The sequence below is a fragment of the Salvia splendens genome, chromosome 2, assembly GCF_004379255.2.
Source record: "Salvia splendens isolate huo1 chromosome 2, SspV2, whole genome shotgun sequence".
NCBI classification, from domain to species: Eukaryota; Viridiplantae; Streptophyta; class Magnoliopsida; order Lamiales; family Lamiaceae; genus Salvia; species Salvia splendens.
In genome coordinates, this window is record NC_056033.1 from 36892665 (window position 1) to 36915059 (window position 22395).

Sequence of the window (22395 nt, forward strand, 5' to 3'; positions counted from 1 at the left end):
CGAATACTAAAAATTAGCATAACAACGATTATTACTGATTTACTGCCATATCAGTATGTTACCAATACAACTAAGCAGCTTTAAAATATGCCAGATCATACTTATTTGATTTGGGATTTGTATCCATTGGTGTAGCCTTTCTCTGTGTTGCATGAAAAAAATTTCGTTACAGTTAATAATACATAGCACTTGGGGAAGTTTTGTCGCGTTGCATATTCATCCACTACTAATATATAAGTACAAAGCATACATCTTTCAATTATGTTATGAACTCTTTTAGAGCATAGTATTTTATAATATTTCTTGCATAAGCCATAAAAGTAAAGATACCAAAAAATATGGGAGGGTGTGGTCTACAAGAAACCTATTTTTTAATATACAAACAAATTTCAAATATATTTTAATGGTAAAAGTTACAAAAAAAATTCTCTTGCCACACTCAACCTACATGATCAGCTCAACTATTTGGGGTTATTAACGTGTTTTGCCAATTAATCATGCGCTAATTCGCGCATTTAGGTGCCCCACCAAAGAGTAAAGCCTAACTTCATCAACCCGTCTTTATCCATTCAATACGTATTCATCAAAACTTTTTCACAGCAATCAATGGTGAAAATGGTATGTAATTAAATTAAAATTTAAGTTCAATCAATTTTACAATTATGACAAATTGACTATCCAGAATTTTTATTTGAAAGGGCAACAAATAACTACTCCATATAACACATCACGTTAGAGCATTTGTTGTAACATATCATCGTCGATTGCCCACCGCCAAACAACATAGCCCAACAACGACTTTCTTTATCACCGTTTCCTTCTTTTCCTCTCTCACCGGCTCACCCCTTGTCTAATTCCCTCTCGTCTCTTTCCAACCACTTTTTGTTGTGGGAAATTAATAGACTATGAAGTATGAATATTTGATGATATATATATATATATATGGGAGCGTTATTCTCCTTTTCACATCTTAGATCCTTTTTCCTTCTTAATATTACGCGTTAGATCTAAGGCATCAACAGATCAGATTGATTCTATAAAACTGGTTCCGTGTTGCATTATAGAAGGTGGTTGTATGCATTACAGGGTTATTATTGACATTTGACGGAAAAGTAACTGCCACATTTTGGTATCTGCGAATAATGCACCACATGGTCACGAGTAATGCATATAATTGACTATATAATGCACAATATGTGAACTGCAATGCATACGAATAAGATGTACCATGTTATGATGTTTGGACACACGTTTCTTGTTTCCCCTAAGGGTTTAATAAGCTTAGGGGCTAGAGTATAGTACGTAGACATGTATGTAATCTTCACATGGTAACGAGTAATGGATATAATTGACTATATAATGCACAATTTGTGAACTGCAATGCATACGAACAAGATGTGCTGTGTTATGATGTTTGACACACGTTTCTTGTTTCCCCTAAGGGTTTAATAAGCTTAGGGGCTAGGGTATAGTACGTACGCATTAATAACAAATTATAAAACGATACGAATAATTCACCAAATTGTCACGAGTAATGGATGTTATTAACTATATAATGCACAATATGTGAACTGCAATGCATACGAATAAGATGTACCATGTTATGATGTTTGACACACGTTTCTTGTTTCCCCTAAGGGTTTAATAAGCTTAGGGGCTAGGGTATAGTACGTAGACATTACTAACAAATTGTTGTTATTGGAATATACGTATGTGCATTATTTGGTTTAGGTAGTGCATTATGTAGCTGTTAATTGTCATTATCTCAGTATATTATGCATTATTAGAGGTATTGTGTATATGGGTTAATCAACGGATTGAAGATTACATACGTGCATTTAGTAATGTCTACGTACTATACCCTAGCCCCTAAGCTTATTAAACCCTTAGGGGAAACAAGAAACGTGTGTCAAACATCATAACATGGTACATCTTATTCGTATGCATTGCAGTTCACATATTGTGCATTATATAGTTAATAACATCCATTACTCGTGACAATTTGGTGAATTATTCGTATCGTTTTATAATTTGTTATTAATGCGTACGTACTATACCCTAGCCCCTAAGCTTATTAAAGCCTTAGGGGAAACAGGAAACGTGTGTCAAACATCATAACATAGCACATCTTGTTTGTATGCATTGCAGTTCACAAATTGTGCATTATATAGTCAATTATATCCATTACTCGTTACCATGTGAAGATTACATACATGTCTACGTACTATACCCTAGCCCCTAAGCTTATTAAACCCTTAGGGGAAACAAGAAACGTGTGTCAAACATCATAACACATCACATCTTGTTCGTATGCATTGCAGTTCACATATTGTGCATTATATAGGCAATTATATGCATTACTCGTGACCATGTGGTGCATTATTCGTAGCGGTTTCCAGCCATTATTAGATTACTATTGTACCCTCATAATGCACAAAATAGGACAAATAATGCAACACGGGATTAATTACCCAATGTTGATCTTGCCCGTCCATTTCTCTAATCTAATAGCTGATATTAAGAAGGAAAAAGGAGGAAATATAGGAAAAGGAAATGAATACATCCCTATATATATATATATATATATATATATATATATATATATATATATGGATTGTAGAATAATATATTTTTGAACTAAAAATTAAGGATGTTAGATTTGATTTATAATAGTAAATGATCAATAATTTTACAATGCTGTAAAAATTTTGAGAATATAATTATATCCCTTGCTCTATGTATGACTAGTAGGCTAGAATACAATTGCACCAGATAATTACTTTGTTACATAAATCCTTCATAATAGTCATGTTAAATTATGGCGTCACATTATTGGCCTAAAACAATAGTCCTTTTGTGAAATCTCCAAAAACTAGACAGTGTCAGCTGTCACCTAAATAAAATAGAATAAAATAGTTTGATCCATCTCCATTGAACCTACCCTACTAATTTAATGCATGAATAGATATATAGATGCATATGTACCACACAAAGAATTTCTAATTTTGCACAATTTCTGTGTTTATAATATACAGTATTGATTTGTTAATTACCGCATATAACTCGACATGGACATGCATAGCCATTATAGCATAACTTTTGAAACCTTGCAAGTTGCAATTACAACATCACATTTTAGTTGAGTTTATGCAATAATTAAGATGGCATTTTGTTGTTAATATTCTGTTACTCACCACTGACGACAATTAACAGTATCTACTAGAAAAAAAAATGGTATTGTTTATCTATATGAAATTGACAGTTTAACTGCACAAAATATGTATTTCTTGAAGTTTAGATGTTTTTGTACATGTGAAAGAAGAGACAGAGTTATGACTAATATCCAACCATTCTCCAACTCAGTTAAGCATTAATTGAATAGAGGCTTATTGTAGTTTCATAAACATTAATAGTGCACCTACTTTGATCTAATTTCAGTTGGTGCGGTGACTGTCATAGATAATAGTCAGTGTTCACAGACAGAAATAATCGTTCCACATCACAAGTCACAGGCTACCAATTTAATACTCCCATGTTGAAAACGTAAAATATTTTGTGGCTATGTTAATAGATTTTATAATAAATTAATTGAGATGGATTGGGCCAAAATGAAATTGATTACTTGGTCATATGGCTAACTCATTAAATAAAATGAAAAGTGGTATTGGGCCATGATGGATTACATATGTGAGCATCGTCACTCGAGTTAGCGCAACCATGATATGAGTAATGATTATTAAGTGGAACAAGTTAATCCAACCAAAACAAGTTGCATTCTATAAAACCAAGTTACAAGCGAAAAAACAAAGAATCGTAACGATTCTGCTGCAAGTTCAAATCAATATCACAATATAAAATACGAGTTATTGGTGCCTTTACGATATCTAAAAAATATCCTTAAAAATATACTTAAAGCACGTGTAAACTGCAACATTAGATAGTGCCTGAACTCCGGCGGGGTTCTCGTGTTGCTTGCACTAGCGGATGCAGAAATATTTATCGATAGGGGCTGGAATTTCTAAATTTTGTTTTAAAGTATATATTTGAGTAATATAGATAATTAATTTGTAGGGGATTTTTACACTATAATTTACACTAAATTTCAATAAATTTTAAAAACAATTAATAAAAAAAAGTAAAAAAAAAATGACTTGCCAGTATCGACCTTCCCATTTTCATCTTATCATCCATATTAATTGATTTTTTGCGACAACTGCATGTAAACACCTAGTTCACTTTCCGATGCCCTCTTAGCTCAATCAAAATACTCGTTTTTCCACATTTTTAAAATATATATACCACAGTACCAACATTATTATACAGATAAAAAACAAGGTCGCTCAAATTACGTCAAATAAATCTATTTAAACTCAATATCCAATTATAATATACACCAAAATAAAGAAGATTGAACAATAAACAATAATTTTATTTGATGCGGAATCCACATAGAGGCCAAGGAAACTCATGGTCCCCCAATAATTGAAGACTTACTATGTAGTATATATGCACTACTATCTTTCTTTTTTTAATCCAGACTTAACTTTTATTAATGATGTTCAAAATATCACACTATTCTTTTAATGATTTATAGGCATATTATATCATAGAAGTATTAATTTTAAAACTATAAAGTGAAGTAATTTTTTAAAATTTACTTATTTTGCATTATCAAAGTTCACAAATAAATTCCATCAATTATTCTAATATTTTGAAACAATAAATTTTTACAAAGTAAATTGGATCAATAATAGTAATAGGGTGAATTGTAGGGTGTAAAATGATAAAGTATTTTATGGTATGACACTATCGCCAACGCTTTTTCTGATACTAGTGAGTGGCAACTCTTTTGACATCGATGCTTCTTTTAACAACAATCATTGTTTGTATCTCTAGGTTATAATAGTATTTATATGTGTTGTTCAGTATTCTAGACAACATAGTAACAAAATATAATCTATAATTAAGTTGTGAGATTATTTAGTAGGGGATGTTTGATTATGACTAATTATCCCATAACTATTCATCTAGGATTAAGTCATCAAATTCAATCTCATAAACCAAATATAATACAAATTTATTATGAGATATAATCTTATAAACGGAAATCTCTCATACTCTAATTATTTATTGCAGATTAATCAGTCGTATTTTATACTATTGTAAAACCAACACCAAAGAATACTGTACAACTGTTACAGCAGTGTTAAAAAAAAATCCTAGATTCACCTTATTGATTGTGGGACAGTTCATATTTTAACTATCTATATGTATGTGGGACAGTTCATATTTTAAAAACCTAATCTTTTTCTAATTCATTAATTCGTCCATATCTATTCTCCTTCTCTCTTGCGTCACATCTAATTATCTAATTTCAGCCTTTTTCCGGCAACCGCCATTTCCATATTCAAAGCCCCATGAAGCCGGAATAGTTCTTTCCTAGTGCGAAAACCTTCCCCCCTTCGTACAGCAAGATAAAGTTCGTGTCTTGCTCATTCTAATTGTTTGTTAAGCTCGATTATACTTGACGGCCTAAGCGGTTTGTTTGTCGTGTTGAATTGATTTGCTGTTTAGTGATATGATTTCAAGTTCTTTTGTTCATTCAGTTCCCGCTGCGTTGATTTTGCTACGAAATTGTTCTGATTCATGAGTTGAGTGGACGGGTTTTGAGTGTGATTGGGGATTAGGGCTTTCCGGAATCTGTATTTCATTATTTTAGGTCGGTTTTGGTTGTTTTTCATTTCCGTTGAATGATCAGTATTTGGAATTGATACTCGTATAGTATGTGACTTCTGTGTGTTCCGAATCCGAAGCTTTCTGGTTATTGAGAATTCATGCTTTAGTATGCACTCTAGTCATCTTAAGAAATGTTTCAGGGAAATTTTGCGGAAACTGTTTGTTTTTTAGAGTGTATTTAGGGAATATGAACATAATTTCCGCTAAGCTTTGCCTGTTTTGGACCATGGGGCGTCAATTTTAGGATTGTAAGCTGGAATACAAATTCCCAAGGGTTAGAATGATTCCGAAAGTGAGGACTTATGATAAATACTAGTACTACTATTATTTGACATTTTCTTCAACTCAGCCTTCCTTAAATAAGTGCATACGAGTGTATTAAATATTCCAGACAATGTAGAAAATGTTAATAGTTGACTTCTTCTGGACCATGTGCTGACAGGAGAAGTCCTTTGTGGCTTGTGCTTTTGATTATAAGTCCTGATTGTTGGGAAGAGACTAGAGAGATTGAGCATATGTTCAATCGATACATGAGTTCCGGCAGAGTTTTTTTTTTTTTTTTTGAGAAAGAGGATTATAATGCTTGTAGTATAAGACAAATTATTACCACCGAACTTCTTATACTGTTTCGATTATTATTCTGAAAAAGCATGTTGTTTTGATTTATATATATTGGGTGTTTATCCATTATCTTAGACAGGCTTTTTTACCTTCATGGGAAAAATTGTTATATTAATAAATAGCCAAAGACCTGAGCTCAAGTTAGGCATTTTATTTTTGTGTTCCTACAATCTATAAATATTTTCCATGATATTGTGGCCATATGAGTATTGGGTTACTGTGTTGTTCCTTCTGTTTTATGCTGGGACATTTTCACAATTTCCGTAGTATATTCTTGGTTGCAGATAAATACTTGCGAAACTGCTTTCTCAGGCTCCCTGCTTGTCTCAAACTCCAATACAATGATAGAAGCTGATAGTGAAATTATTAAGCCTGAGGTATGCTCTGCGTTACTGCTTCTGGACCTCAACGTCATGACGTCATCTTGTATTGTGATGCATGTTTTCCATTGTCTTGCCTGTTTAGATGTGCAAGTATCTCCTTACCATTTTAGAAGCCAACTGTTTCCATCCATTCCATTTTATACTTTAATAGAAAGATGAATATCACCTGATCCACCATTGGAGCTTGTGAAGGATCCCTCTGGGCTAAAATTAAGAAAATTAATTTGCCCAAACATGCTTTTTAATAGGAAAGAAAAAACATAGTCAGAATACCTGACTCTTATCATCCACTGTCTGTTTTCAGATGAGACCATGAAAGTTCAAAATTATTACACTTGTGATTTATTATTTAACAGTGTGCACTGGTCTTGTATTTTATTTTTCTTAACAATTGAGATCCTTGCATCTATATGCTCTGGTTTACGGATTTAATGTTCTAAATTTTTTGTCAAATAGTGCTTGTTTTTACATTGACGTGCTGCTTTTATTGTTAGATTCTGAAGGCTTATGTATGGCTTCAAACTTCTGATGATTCAATACAGCAAGTTGAGCAAGAAATTGCCATGTTTTGTCCATTCATATGTCGTGAAATACATTCAGGCATGGGATCTTCCAAGAATTATCCAATCTCCCTTCCTCCACGTGTGAATCCTCCTATGTTAAGCCTAATTCTTGACTATTGCCGGTTCCATCAAGTACCGGGGCGCTCTAACAAGGTTATTATAAATTGCTGTTGTTCAAATTCTGATGAGCTTGAATTCTGTTAATGCTATTGACTTATATAATGGGGAAAAAGGTCTGTTAGGCATTCAAGTCTCTGTGGAATTTGATGGATGATATATAATCTTTCTACATTTATGCAGGAGAGGAAGTCCTTTGATGAAAAGTTCGTACGTTTGGGTACCAAAAGACTTTGTGAATTGACATCTGCTGCTGATAGCCTGCAACTTATGCCCCTTGTTGATCTTACTAGTCGTGCACTTGCACGGGTGATTGAAGGAAAGTCTCCGGAAGAAATACGAGAGATATTTCATCTGCCTGATGATCTCACAGAGGTTTTCTTTTGTTAACTCTTACATACCCTACTTTTTTTTATTCCTAATATAACTGTGTTTATGTTGCTGAAACAGGAAGAGAAGTTGGAGCCCATTAAAAATACCATGGATGATCCGAGGATTCGGCTTTTGAATCGATTGTATGCTAGAAAGAGGAAAGAAATAAAAGAAAGGGAAAGACTAAAGGTGATCTGGGAAATTATTTCCTGTTAACTACAATAGCTGCTTGAAAATGGTTATGGCCCACTGTAAAAGTTTGTGGTGTGTGCTAGTTAGGTTTCATTGGCTATCTGTAATATTTTGAGTGAACTTCTTGAAAATATTTACCACTATATTACTTGGTACAACCCAGTTAAAACTCTAGACTTTACCTTTCAATGGATTGTATAGAATATTGAAGTTGAAGAGGATCAAGTGGATGACCGTTCGATCGATGATCTCATGTCATTTATCAATGGAGCCAATGAAGGTATACTGTTTGTTATATTTCATTATTCCTAATCCGCTCATCTCAGTGAATGTTGAAATAGATGCTTAAAAGTTTATAGGTGTAGAAAAGCTTTGAAAAGTTTTTCCTTGATGCTAACTATCTTGATGATGAGTTATCTGTGTTATATTCTATCAATGTTATTGATACGGAAATAATAATGACCCAACTTATTGGCTCAACATGCATAGCAATTGAGTTTGCTTTTATTTGATATATTTTTTTGAAACATGTCTACCTTCCCTCCTTATTTTATCATTTGAGTAACATTTTGATACATGGATAGTTTGCAGATTCCAAGGTGAGCACATCTTCGAAACACAAAAAGAAGAATCGGAAAAGAAAAGATAATCACAAAACTGCTCCTTCAAACTGTACTGGTACTTCTGTAAGAAACGGTGTCCACAATAATAAGGTAAAGAACTGTTTTCTGTAATATACTACTTGACTTTATGAAATACTGATCTCATATGGGCATTTACTGATTATAAATATTCTGTGTTCTCATTCACCTGTGCTAGAGAGCTTGCTTGAATGCCTTTGGTGTTTGGATTAACATCATATATTACTGTAGGAAACAGATGGTGTTGATTCATACTGTAGCAATCCAGCATTACATGGCAGTCTTCTGCACAATCTTTGTAATGCCACAGAGTTGCTTGATATTGGTGATGACAGAATTGCACCTGTAGAAGACGAGTTTGATTGTTGCGATTTAGACGATGATATTGATCCTGCTTTGAAAGAAGAAATTGATAGGTGTGCTTGATGCTATTTGACTAGCCTCATGATAATATACATTTTTTCCCCTTCAAATTAGAACCATGTTGGCTGCAATGTTCATCAACTTGCCATGTTATGTTCGTTCATTATTGGGTATATGTAAAACTACTTTCATATTAATTGGCTGAGTAATTTTCTCTTTGGTAGACCTGCTCAAAGGATTATAATGTAATTTCAATGTACTTGTCTGATTGATAGGGAAGTGGAAGACTTTGCCAGACGATTAAACCCAGATTGGCCTGACAGAATCCAAGATATTCTGTTTCTGAGTCAGGGAAGACCGCTGCAGTTGCCTAATGGAAATTGTTCAATGAGGGTGTTCACGAGTGAGTCTTCTTCTTTTTCTATTCTTTATTATTTTTATATTTTGTAAATAGATTCTTAGGATTTTCCATGCAACATTTCAACCCTTTGATGACATGTATCATTCCTGCTGATTCACTTATCTGAATTTGACAATTTAGTATGACCCTTAATTTTCCATTTGCTTTCATTCATTACTGAAACATGTTGTTCAAGAGTCAAAATTGATTGTTAACTAAAAAATCTGAAACCATTCAGTTATTGCAGCCTGGTTGTATTCGATTTTGGTGTGATGTCTTGTGACTGCCAATTTGTGCTATACTCCATGTATAATTTTTCTGAAGTTTTTGCATGAAATAATTACTTAGATCAGCGCCTCAATCATGGAAACCCATCAACTTGAATAAGTTTATCGCTGCGAAGGAAATGGCCCGTTTGTTGGTGGGCATGAGCTGGTTTGGATTAACACTCAAAATTCCATCTTCATTGGTATTATTTTTGACATTAGATATTCAATTTTGATGATCCGAGTTGAGCAACACAATAAGGGAAGTAATATTGGTATAGATGAGAAACACAAGCCAAACCATCTTGTAATCTGCCTTTCACTTTAATTCAGTTTGGAGGGGTGCCTAGGAAAATAGGAATAGTAGTAGATCATGAGACTAGAACAATCCCTTCTCTCACCTTTTTTTTTTGGGTCTTATGGATACAGCTGGGGAAGTTATAGCATAGCCAGCAGTTGGGGGTTGGGAGTTACTTGTAAATATTCTTGAAGATTTGAAAGGTTAATGGTGGAGGGCTTATATAGTTTGTGTTATAAGCTTTAAGATTTGATTGAAGAGCGAGCATGTACACATTCCGGATACGTAGAGTTTGCCGAGAATCGTGTTAATAATGTCAAAATTGGCATTGCTCGTCCCGTTGGAGCTGAATACCTGTAACTGGCAACAGAAGATGTTAACTCTCTTGTTTGCCAACAATTTTGAGCAGCATGGACTGAGATCAGGTCATATAAATTCAAGCAACACATGTCCAAATAAACTATTTCATACAACAGAATCATTTTGCAGCCCGAGCAGCGTATTTTGTTTGGTACACGTCATTTGAGTATTTTTGGCATAAAAACAATGTCCAGACAGAAGATGTTTCACTTTTTTTTTTCTTTTAGTTGAAAAAATTAAATCAAATGAACTGTATTTTGGAATTGGACTCATACAAAAAAATTAGTACTTTCTCTGTCTCATTAAATATGAAATATTTAGTTTTTAGTACATTATTTTATTTAGTGTTGTTTTGTGAGTTAATGAAGAGAAAAAAAAGAGATTTTAGGAAATGTTTCATTTTTAATGGGACAATCCAAAAAGTGGCTGCTAGTGAATCCATAGAATACTTGGGCATAGTTTGGTAGCTATGATAATTCTAGATTAGTTTATTTAACCTGCATTATTGATCATTTGGTAGCATAATTAATTTGTTTCTAAAGCCGGTGATTAAGGCTAGGCCCGATGAAGCCTAACATAATAAACTCTAATATTACTGATAAATTATCTGGGCTCCTAGGTCTGATTATTTATACGTATTCTTTTTAAAACGTGTAGATTAGATTATTAATCACATTTTATTAGATAATTTGTATGGATGATAATTTTACTTGGGATAATTTCACTAATCTATCAAACTATGCCTTAGAATAACAATTAGCCAATTATTTCTATTTTGATCTAGAATATCTCTTATTATTTATATATTTTTTGTGATGGGGTCGTATTCAGTGTTGTTAGGGTCGAGGGTCGCACCGGGTCGATAAGCTGAAAATTCGGGTCGCGGGTCGACGAGTCGACTGGGTCGAGAGACCCACTAATCTAGGCTAATTTTTTTGCCTTTTAATATTAAATCAAATAAATATATTACTCTAATGTTTATAATATATCAAATAATATAAATGTAGATGTAATTCATGTGAATAGAGATAAAGTGGAAAATAGAAATTATCTAAATATCAAAACAATTCATAAGTCATAAGTATAACACAAAATAAATAATTGAAACCATTGTCTGAAAATGTCAAAAGAAAAAAGTTATGAAATGTGTGTCATTTTGTATATATGTAGTATTAACTTATAATAAAATAGGAGTGGAATGTGAAATCTATTTTAAAAATTAGTAAAAAATAAATGAATATGTATTAGTAGTAATTTATTCGTAAAATAATATACTCATTTTCCACCATTAAATTATACTCCGTGTTTGGATTGACAATATATTCATTTAAATATATTGGATTTAATTTAACTAATCAAAAAATTGGTAAAATAATATTTATTGCTCCCTAAAAAAGTGAGATAAACTATGTCAATTTTTAATATTTTTCTAATCTCACTAAACAAATGAATAGTGACAAACGATAGAACTCTATTCCCAAGGTTATGACTCATAATTACTCTCCTCTCTTCTCTCTCCTCTCTCTTCTCCATCATCTTCCTTCATCAATCTCTGTAAATTAAAGCGCAACAACGCTGTAGACGAAACGCTCGACCCACCGGAAACGCTCAACCCCGCCGACCCAACCGACCCAGCGCGACCCATGCATCTCGATCAACCCACCCATGTTGGGGCGGTGATGGTCTCGACCCGGGCGACCCGGGCGACCCGAGCGACCCGAACGCCAAATTGACAACACTGGTCGTATTAGGTTAAGATTTTTTAGTTTAATTGAAAATTGAGATGCATTTTCAGCCACTCATCCACAACATTTTCGAAATGTCAACTGCAAGTAGATTATGTCAACTCGGGGGTATTATCGTCAATAGCCTGCACATCAAATGTCAACAACCTATAGTTAACATTATATGTGTGTAGTTGACATGAATTGTATATGTAGTTGACATTATATGTGTAGTTGACATGAATTGTATATGTAGTTGACATTATATGTGTAGTTGACATTATGTGTGTAGTTGACATGAATTGTATATGTAGTTAACAAAAAAATTTAAAAAAATTTAAAAAAATTAAAAAAAAATTAAATTAAAAAATTTATTTATTGAATAAAATGTATCATGAAATTACCATTCTGCCCTTTCTGTATCACATCAAACAATGTCGCTGGAAATAATGTTTCTCATCTTGAAATTCAGAATTAGACATGAAATGTATTCGGATGAATGCGGATTTAGTTTCATTTTAACGAAAAAGGTTACTGACTTAATGCAGGCTTATAATAATTAGTTTGGAACTAGTAGTCTAGTAACATACTGAAAATCAGAGATGCGGAGTTTTTTGAAGGTGCCATTTCAGTGTGAATTTGTAAAATCAGAGTATTTTGTTTACTGATTTAGAATGATTAAACATGAGTCCAGTGCATGCAGAGCAATAGGAGTAGTTAATGTTATGCCTGGAATTGTTCGCTAATATGTTCTGAAGTAGTTACTTAGTGTGACGTTTTGTGTCAATCGGAGTAGTTAATGTTCTGCCTTGAATTGTTTGCTAATGTAGGCTGAGGGGTCCTCTGCAGAGTCAATCACCGCCCTTGCTAAAATTGATACAGTCAAGCGTAGGATGGAAGCTGCATACGAGACATTGCAGGTCTAATTATGATTTAAATTCCTTGTTTGAGACTCGCTCAGCTGTCGGTTGGAAATTGTTTCTGTTGTTGAACAGGATGCTGCTGGACTAACACAATTAAGCTCAACTGTGGAGGATGTATTTTCCAGTGGCGATCTCCCACGTGCTGCAGAAACGTTGGCTAACATGAGACACTGTCTTGCTGCTGTTGGGGAGGTATCTTTTTCCTAACCCTTGCAACTTTTTTAGTTTGCAGCTGAGAATCTGTGAAAGAGTGTCACTCATGAATTTTTTTATGATTAGGTTGCCGAATTTGCTAATATAAGGAAGCAGCTTGAAGTTTTAGAAGATAGACTGGACACAATGGTTCAGCCTCGTCTCACAGATGCATTGAACTACAAAAAGTAGCCTGGATAATTGTAGTTTACTTCAAATATAAATAGTGCTTTTGTCTTGGTGATATTGTTCTAGTTGTTGCCCTTTTTTACTTAACAGGGAACTAATTATCCTTTCTCTTTCTTTCGTAGGCTAATGTCGCTCAAGAAATGCGGGGAATCCTCATTAGAATTGGGAGATTTAAGTCTTTAGAAAATTAATACACAGAAGTCCACCTCAGACCCATAAAGAAGCTATGGGAAGATTTTGACTCAAAGCAACAATCCAGTAAACTTGCAAGTGAGAAGAATGAAGTGGAACAGTTCTCACGAAGTGTGGATTCAAATGGGCCAACACTATCTTTTGCACGATGGTTACCAAGTTTCTATGACGAGTTGCTACTTTATCTTGAGCAAGAGTGGAAGTGGTATTACTTATTTAAATTTGCGCATTGGCTTGTATTGCATTATTTAGATTTGTCTACTGTCATCTTCAAGTGTGTTTGACTGAAGTAGTACAGTTTTCTTTTCCTCTTAAGTCGTAAGTTAGTAGTAGAGTATCATGTGGCATGTTCTCTTGATAAATACAGCTTATTTTAGACGTTTTAAGATAAATTTGAAACTTACTTACACTCCGATTTATTGTCACTAGATATGTTTTCGCAAATGCTCATTCTTCTACAGGTGCATTCTTGCTTTCCCTGAAGATTACAAAACTCGTGTTCCTAAATTGTTGACCGAGATAATGGCATCCATCTCTACAAGTTTTGTATCTCGTGTTAATCTAGATACTGGAGATGTTGTCCCTGAGACTAAAGCACTGGCAAAAGGTCATTCTCAATCTTCTTTTGTTGTTTTTAGTTTCTGTCTCTGGATTTAACACTACAGTTTTCTTAGACTCTGTCTGTTGTTTTGCATCTTAAGTTTGTTTGTGAAGAAATGGGCCAACTCATTGATGTGCCAAACTAAACAATGATCTTATCTTATCCTTTGTGACATTGCCCATTCTACAGTCCAATGAAATACTAGATCCCACTATAATTATACAGTTCTCTAATTGTGAATATAGCCATATTTTAACTTTTATATAATTGAATATCAAGCTGTAGCTGACCAAGTGACGAATCAATACAACCTGCAAACTAAGGAAAGGGTTCTGGATGGCTACTTTGCAATGTTAGCATCATTTAATTGCTCATTCAATTTGATTTCTAAGTGTAAAATGACTGACTGACTCGTTGTAATTAATGGAGTTCTTTTACAAAAAAATTGGTAGAAACCGTGCACAAATTTAGACATAAGGTAATTCATAAAATTTGACAAAATTACTTGTTACTTTCGACTTTGATTTAATATGAAGAATTATATGTGATATTTTTCCTTTTTTGTTAGTAGTACACTCCCAGGAATCGAAAAGAGTTCAGCCCACCCCCGTCTTGCTTTTTATACTTTCACCTCATTGGGTAACTAGGTAGATCATAAGCTGGTGTTGATGAAGTTTCAAGTTATTGCTCATTTGAACTAGTGTAGAGACTAAATTAATAAGTTTCCTCATCCATGTATGGTGTGGCATCATAAAGATGGCTTTAAGACTATTAACATGTCCCACTTTGTGAAACTGATCTCTTGTAAAAGTTGTTTGCTTCACTGGAAGAATATAGCTTGGCTTCCTCAATAATTTGGTATTCTGAGTCCTGCAAAAGTCTACTGTTAACTGCACTTGAAAGTATTCTTCATGGTTAATTGATCTGATAAGCTCCAAGTTGACCTTCTTCGCTATTTTATGAGCTATATATTTCAGTAAAAAGTTTGAATCCATATTGATTTATTCTTGTTCCTCTCTTTCAGGTGTGTTAGACATCTTATCTGGTGATTTACCCAAATGTGCCAAAATTCATACAAAACACTTAGAAGCTCTGATAGAACTACACAATTTAACTGGGAGTTTTGCCAGGAATATTCAACATGGATTTTCAGATTCAAATCAGCATGTGTTGTTGGAGACATGTGTTGTTGGAGACACTGAAGGCGGTCTACTTGCCATATGAGACCTTCAAACAAAGGTAGTCCTATTTTTTCTTATTGCTATTATTCTGCATTCTTCACACATTTCTGATAGTATTAGAACTGTTTTTCCACACCTCTGTTCCTTGGTGTGATTGGGTAGTTGTTTGTTAAGACGAAAATTTCATATGGTGGAAACTCTTTTTCGGTAGAGGTTCTTGATTATATTGATTTTTTATTCTGGGGATTGTTGTGTGTGGAGGATGCTTCTTGTTATGTGTGATGGCCACTAAACAATTGATTTCTTTATCCATAATTAACTCCTGTGATTCCTCATGTAGGTATGGGAAAATGGAGCGAGGTGTGCTGCTGGGGGCATTGCTGACCTTGATCTTAGGGGAGTTAGTACTCGCATTATTGGTGTCCAGGGAGTTGAACTCAGTGAAACAGTGAGAAGGATGGAAGAGTCCATCCCACAAGTCATTCTACTTCTTGAAGCTGCCACCGAAAGATGTATTAATTTTACTGGTGGTTCTGAGTTAGATGAACTAATCCTAGCCCTAGACGATGTAACATTACAATATATCACCATCCTTCAGGGTAACTTGAAAGCACTAAGAGCAGTGTGTGGGGTGGATGTAGCTGTATATAATGTTGTAGGAAAGAAGGAAACTGGATCTGATAGGAAAGATGCAGCATGTAAAGTTGATTTTAGTTCCAATGAGGAGGAATAGTCTTTTGTTCAGGGTGCTTTGCAGATTCTTACTGTTGCAGATTGCCTGACAAGCCGAATTTCAGTTTTTGAATCTTCCTTGAAGTCCACGCTTACTCGACTGAGCACTAATCTGTCTTTCTCCGTGTATGGTTCAAATCTTGACCAGAACCAATCACATTTGGATGACAATGATGGAACTGGGGGCTCTTCACCAGCAGGAAAAGCTTCCTTGGATGTTGCAGCTCTCTGGCTTGTTGATGTCCCCGAAAAGGCTCGGAAACTATTTAGCCTCTTAGAGCAGGTACATGTCATCATTCTCTTAATCGTAAGATTCGAGGGAAACAACTTTTTGGTGCCACCCTATATATTTTCCAACAGAAACTGATCATAAATCATTTGATCTATTTACTTAATGACTGATACATCCTAGGCTCACGAGTCTTAACGAGTTTCTCTTGGTTCTTGCAGTCGAAAGATCCCCAATTCCATGCTCTTCCACTGGCTTCTCAAAGAGTAGCAGCCTTTTCAGAGGCAGTTAACGAGCTAGTATACGATGTACTCATACTAAAAGTGAGACAACACTTCAATGGTTTGTCTCACCAACCTACATGGTCTTCTGTTGAAGAGACAAGCGCTTACCCTGTCCCAAGCTTTAGCGCCTATCCTCAGTCGTACGTGAACAACGTGGGTGAATACCTTCTTACTCTACCCCAACAGCTAGAGCCCCTTGCCGAGGGAATTTCCAACAGTGACTCCAATGCTGAGGAGGCGCAGTTTTTCGCAACTGAATGGATGTTCAAGGTAACTAAGCTCACTTATTTACTTTATACTCCAATATTGTACCGGATCATCTCACACTCATCGAGTGATGTGAAGGCGTAGGTTGGTGAGGGAGCTAGTGCTCTTTATATATAGAGATTGTAAAAAAGCCAATATTGGAATAGCTCCGTCGAAAATAAGCTTCTTTTTAAAAAATTTTGTTCAGAGAAAGAAATTGATATATTTACTATATTTAGAATTCAATATATTAATATGGTGAACTGTTAGTCCGTTATATACTCTGTAAATTCCTTATTGGCCTAATATAGTAATAGTAGTTAGTTTCGTTGGATGTATAGTATAAGTTCAATTCCAAATAACCGCATTGTTGCAATGGTGTAAGCGATTGTAATTCTTGACTCTTAAAATCAGTATATATCGAATCGTCTTCCGTGTGATTATTGAGCCAGATAATGTCTCGACTTATGAATATTTATATAAACCTGGTCAACATGAAAATGATTCATTTTTTTTAATGATTATTGCAGTATTTATCTAATTAATATGTATACTACTACTACTACTACTATTTCGCAGCAATATTAAATTAATTAAAGAGATTATGCAGTCCAGTCCAGTCCAGTCCAGAAGAAAAAAAGATCTTCATCAAGCGTTTGTGTGCATACAAAACTATTTCATCAATGATTTAAATTAGTAATACATAAGTTTTAAATTTAAACAAATAATATAGTAGTAAAAGTTAGTAAAAAATTAAGATGAAGATTTTATATTTATCTATAAATTTAAAAAATACTCCTTTTGTATGTATAGGTAATTAATCCGTGCGCGGTATCGTAGGCTTCAATTCAATTTCCGGAATTGGTGGCAAGGATTTTATTGATGGATAAAACTTTCTATTGGAAATTCATTTTCTAGTCATATTCTGTTTCGGTTTTTATATGTGGCGCTGTCAGGAAATTGTATGCTGGGTTAAGGTCACATTCACCCAATTCTTGCTTTACGTTCAAAACTAATCTTTAGTGTTTTCTTCTCCTTCATGAGCAGTTCTGGAGCTCTTTGGAATCATAGAAAACCACGATTGCCTAATTTTTGTTCTCAGTTCTAACGGGAGCCGTTTATTTCGTAGTGATGGTTTATATTTTATCATGATCCAGTTATTTGATTCACTTGATATGCATACGATTCATCGTTGCAAACAAATATAGTGAGTGCTACATGGATTGTATTGCATATTTTAAATCTGTTGAGAATTATTTTAAGAATAATAGGACTAGAGAATAAATAGAAGCTGTTAAAAAATCGTTAGAGCATCCACAACCGTGCTCTTGCCAGCGGCACGGTTGTGGGCCCGGCCCTACTTTTTCTGTCTGCTCTCTGGCAAGAGCACAACCCCCACAGTTGTGCTCTTCCGCAAGGACGAGCACAATTAATTTAAAATTCAATTAAACAAAAACACTTCCATAATAATAAAATTCATTAAAAAAACCTAAATAATATTACAAATGACAAATAAAATAAAAACGACATAATTAAAATCCTAAAAATTACATAATTAAAATACTAAAAATTTAAAAAAATCACTACTCGTTGCCGAATTTCACCCACATGTGTTTGATTAGGTCTTCTTGTAGCTGAATGTGTCGGGTATCGCGCATTGTGTGACTTGTCTCGATCCTCTGGCCAACCGTCGTATGCTCACCTCGGCGTGGGGGAGACCTCGCTGTTGAGCTTCCGGCTTCATCCTCGTCGTAGAAGCTAGCCGCCCTCGGCCCTTCGTCGGCTATAATCATGTTGTGTAAGATAATACACGTGAACATGATGTCGGCGATATTATTCACGTACCACAGCCGAGCCGGGGCCTTCACAATGTTGAATCGGGCTTGAAGGACCCCGAAGGCTCTTTCGACGTCTTTCCGCGCGGACTCTTGACGCTGCGCAAAAAGAACCCGTCTCGGGTCGTGCGGGTTGCTGAGCGTCTTCACGAAAGTCGACCACCTTGGGTAGATACCATCGACGAGATAGTAACCCATGTGGTATGTAGTTCCGTTGACGGTGAAGTCGATCGCAGGTGCTATACCATTCATCACATCATTGAAGAGGGGTGACGAATAGAGCACGTTCAAGTCGTTGTTGGCTCCGGCAACGCCGAAATATGCATGCCAAATCCATAGGCGGTGGTCGGCGACCGCTTCAAGGATAAGTGTTGGGCCGCCGCCTTTGTGACCGCTTAAGTGTTGCCCCCTGCAAGCAGTCGGGCAATTCTTCCACCTCCAATGCATGCAGTCAATGCTGCCAAGCATTCCGAGAAAGCCATGGACTGATTCGTGAAGACGAAGCAACCGTTGGCAATCATCGGTGGTGGGTACCCGAAGGAATTCATCCCCAAAGGCTGAACGAACGCCCTCGCAAAAATTCTTTAGACAAAGGATTCCAATGGACTCACCGATATGCAAATACTCGTCGAAGATGTCGGCCGTTTGCCCAGTAGCGAGTTGTCGGATGGCACACGTATACTTCTGCAACGGCGTGATACTTTGCTGGCCGACTTCATCTGGACCTGTTTGGAAGAATTCAACACGTGCGGACAATGTGTTGACAATTCGCATAAACAAGACCTTTGACATGCGAAAACGGCGCCTGAAGTAATCTGCCGGAAACCGCGGCTGGTCGGCAAAGTAGTCGGCAAAGAGCCTTTCGTCGGCTCCCTCCCGGTCCCGATGGATGTAGCGGCGAGTTGATCTAGTTCGTTGAGGAGGAGGAGCAGGTGGCGGCACGGCGACATATGCTTCGTAAGCGGCACGATGTTGTTCGTAGTATTCTTGTTCTTCGCGCTCCACTTCCGCCATGAGATGAGTGAAATCCATTTGAGGTTTTGAGTGGGGGATGAATGTGTTGATAGTTTGTATGAGAATTATGAATGAGAGATGAATGAGAGATGATTTGATGTGATAAATGGATGATGAATGTGTGTATTTATAGATGATTTTGGGGGAAAAAATAAAAAAAAATCCAAAAAATTCAGAAAAACAGGCAAAAAAACGGTAATATTTTTGGGATTTGGAAAATATTTTTTTTTATCATTATTTATAATTAAATAACAAATTTTTTTATCATTATTTATAATCGTGTGCCGCCACGTCACCTGCTCGATGCATCGAGCAGCGCCGTGCCAGTGGTGCGAGCGCAGCGGCGGCGAGACACGTCCGTGCCAGCGGCGCGGACGGACACGGGTTATGGCGCCACCGTTGCGGATGCTCTTATGCATATGCATGCATCGTCACTGTAAGCTACTCTAACCTTAAAAGGCAAGATGCATACAAGGTTGATATTTTACGTAGCAACACTAAATTTACACAACAAAGAAGCACGGTGTTAATAATTTAACTATTCTTGGGTGAAAATTTCTCATAGAGAAGTTATGTCCCATCATCAGCTACCTTAAACCTGCCCCAATGTCTGCTAGAGGTCCTCGATCCAGTCACCGTATATCTTGCTAATTTTGTCCAGCCCCTTCCATTTCTGTGTCGGTCTGTGTCCGGTCTTCTGAACCACATTCGACAGCCTTTGTGCCGGGACTCCAAGGTGGTAGCCATTGGAATAAGGAACGGAATGGAATCCACTGAAGTTTTAGTAGCTACTTCCCCTTGAGTGGAAGCATCTTTAACTTCTGAGTCCAGTCCGCCGTGATTATGCAGTTCTGTAAAAGAGATTACAAGAAAATCAAAAACCAAGAATTAGAATATAACCATAAAAATGCACTTCTGTAGCCCCTAGGAAATGTGACGACGTCATAAATTGAACGTGTGTAGATACATAAGCTATATAGTATCCCTACTAGAAAGAAAAGAGAACTGCTAAGGGGAGGAAACAGAACAATGGTATTTATCTCATGTATCCTACCAAACATCTAAACAGAAATTTATCATCTTATTCAGCATGCTTCAAACCATACTTTTTAATGCCTTGATGGTATATACTTAATTCCTTAGCAGTCAGTAAAATACTTGATAAATTGTCTAGCACACCGTGATATAAGTAATCCAAACAACCTCAAAATGAATATCCACTATGTCATTGACTGGTCTAATATAAATGGACACGAAAATCTCATCTAATATGATTATACCTGCTGCTCCATGGGCGAAATGGCACTTGCTGCCAAACGGGCAATACCCGGTAAGCTCCCACTTATTACAAATGCTTGTTTTCCAATTTGATGGCTTCAAGGCTCTACTGAATTTGCGTTATTCCCATATCCACTAGCGCCACTGCCAGGGCCTAAGCTTATGGCAACACTCTCTCGAGTTTTTGACTGCTCATCGTGAAGGAAAGTGCAGCCTTCCTCAGTATAGAACTTCTTGCAGTGCCGCCCTTTGTTTGACCTCTGCGTCTCTTCAGTGACTCCCACAATCGGTATCTGGAATTCCTCCCTTGGCTCAGACGATTTCCTGCGAGTTAGGGGGCGGTTTCCTGAGTTCCTCTATGTTGTGTGCAAAGTTACAGTTGGTAACATACGGGCTCGGAATTTGCAGCAGAGTTTGGTCTTGTAAAACATTTTCCCGAGGAAGACATCAAATCCCCTGACTTGGATCTTTTACTTGGATGTCGCCATTCCACATTCCATAGTCATCCTCGGTCCCAGTTCTCACTACCATCATTCCCAGATATAATTTGCACCACATTCCCATTAGAAAATCCATTACCTCGGTGCATATCCATTTCCAAAAACAACAACTGGAATTTCTTCTCTCGATAAGGAAAAAATTTCTACTTTCTAGTAAAACTCTAGCTGTCTTATTGTCTTTATACAGAAAAATTACATACTTGCAAAATTAGTATCTACAAATTATATTAGAATTACAACGAATGCAAGCACTGGAAGTTTTATAAATTAACTACTTCAAAATCTAAGAATCACCTGCTTTTCCTCAACGGCAACATTTCAATTCAGTACAACCCTACAAATTAGCAAGTTGAATAAAAAAATCAGCCTACAATAGAACAATCAAACTAGTCAAAATCAACTTGACTATTAATGTCTGAAGGATAACAAAATTAATGAAAAAAGTAGTTTAACCTGTGTTTACTGCAAAATTTAGGAAAATTTACCGAATTGGAAGTGAGTTCCGGAAGAGAAGGAAATTTGGTTGGAGAGGAAAACAAATTTGGTTTGATGATTAAGAGCATCTCCAATGGGGGCTAGCGGACCGGCTAGCCGATTCCCGGCGCTGGCCGGTCCGCTCGCCGAACCATTGGAGTCGGCTAGCGCCAAATCGGTGAAAAAATCGGCGAGCGGACGCCGATTCTCGAGCGCTGGCCGATCCGCTCGCCGGTCGACTGGCCGCCATTGTAGGCGGGCGATCGACGAGCGATCGGCCAGCACTTTTTTTTTGGTGTGCTCCAGTCTCGATGGGCGGTAATTAGGGGTCCAACGCGTTTGTGGCATGTTGACTGCATTGCTGATATAATGTACGCATGTATTATCCTGCACAACATGATTGTCGAAGATGAAGGTGTACAACTGACTAGTTGGGCCAATGACGATGCTAATGAAGCCGGCCCAAGCCACGGCGTGGCCGCCCCCAAC

At 36.2% G+C, this 22395-nt stretch overlaps 2 protein-coding genes and 1 pseudogene across 9 annotated transcripts; 2 read left to right on the plus strand and 1 right to left on the minus strand.

Annotated features, from left to right (window-relative positions):
- Window positions 1–5310: 5310 nt before the first annotated feature.
- Window positions 5311–17082, plus strand: LOC121792549 (SKP1-like protein 21). Of its 8 annotated transcripts, none has more exons than XM_042190533.1 (17): window positions 5311–5479; window positions 5607–5719; window positions 6642–6734; window positions 7235–7456; window positions 7604–7795; window positions 7871–7981; window positions 8186–8264; window positions 8576–8697; window positions 8857–9041; window positions 9264–9391; window positions 12867–13151; window positions 13239–13339; window positions 13463–13737; window positions 13994–14139; window positions 15158–15372; window positions 15655–16329; window positions 16497–17082. In XM_042190533.1, the coding sequence occupies exons 3-11, from the start codon at window positions 6699–6701 to the stop codon at window positions 12869–12871; spliced, it is 1080 nt and encodes a 359-aa protein (XP_042046467.1). In that variant the 5' UTR covers window positions 5311–5479; window positions 5607–5719; window positions 6642–6698; the 3' UTR covers window positions 12872–13151; window positions 13239–13339; window positions 13463–13737; window positions 13994–14139; window positions 15158–15372; window positions 15655–16329; window positions 16497–17082. The 8 variants fall into 8 exon arrangements, with proteins under 8 accessions (XP_042046467.1, XP_042046466.1, XP_042046468.1 ...); XM_042190532.1 differs by lacking the exon at window positions 5607–5719 and having other exon boundaries at window positions 12867–12956; window positions 13032–13151; XM_042190534.1 differs by lacking the exon at window positions 5607–5719 and having other exon boundaries at window positions 6625–6734.
- On the plus strand, window positions 12930–16910 carry LOC121779382 (conserved oligomeric Golgi complex subunit 7-like). Its single transcript, XM_042176723.1, has 8 exons — window positions 12930–12956; window positions 13032–13151; window positions 13239–13339; window positions 13994–14139; window positions 15158–15300; window positions 15655–16012; window positions 16088–16329; window positions 16497–16910. Exons 1-8 carry the CDS (start codon window positions 12930–12932, stop codon window positions 16908–16910), a joined length of 1551 nt encoding a protein of 516 aa, XP_042032657.1.
- A 3169-nt stretch (window positions 17083–20251) lies between the features above and the next one.
- On the minus strand, window positions 20252–21946 carry LOC121772068 (annotated as a pseudogene).
- Between the last annotated feature and the right edge of the window lie 449 nt (window positions 21947–22395).

Coding starts and splice junctions, on each gene's coding strand:
- LOC121792549 (XM_042190533.1), top strand. CDS start 6,699: ATGATAGAAGCTGATAGTGAAATTATTAAGCCTGAG. Junction 8,265..8,575: donor TATCAATGGAGCCAATGAAG/GTATACTGTTTG, acceptor GATAGTTTGCAG/ATTCCAAGGTGAGCACATCT. Junction 9,042..9,263: donor TTGAAAGAAGAAATTGATAG/GTGTGCTTGATG, acceptor TCTGATTGATAG/GGAAGTGGAAGACTTTGCCA.
- LOC121779382 (XM_042176723.1), top strand. CDS start 12,930: ATGGAAGCTGCATACGAGACATTGCAG. Junction 13,152..13,238: donor GTCTTGCTGCTGTTGGGGAG/GTATCTTTTTCC, acceptor TTTTATGATTAG/GTTGCCGAATTTGCTAATAT. Junction 13,340..13,993: donor GATGCATTGAACTACAAAAA/GTAGCCTGGATA, acceptor ATTCTTCTACAG/GTGCATTCTTGCTTTCCCTG.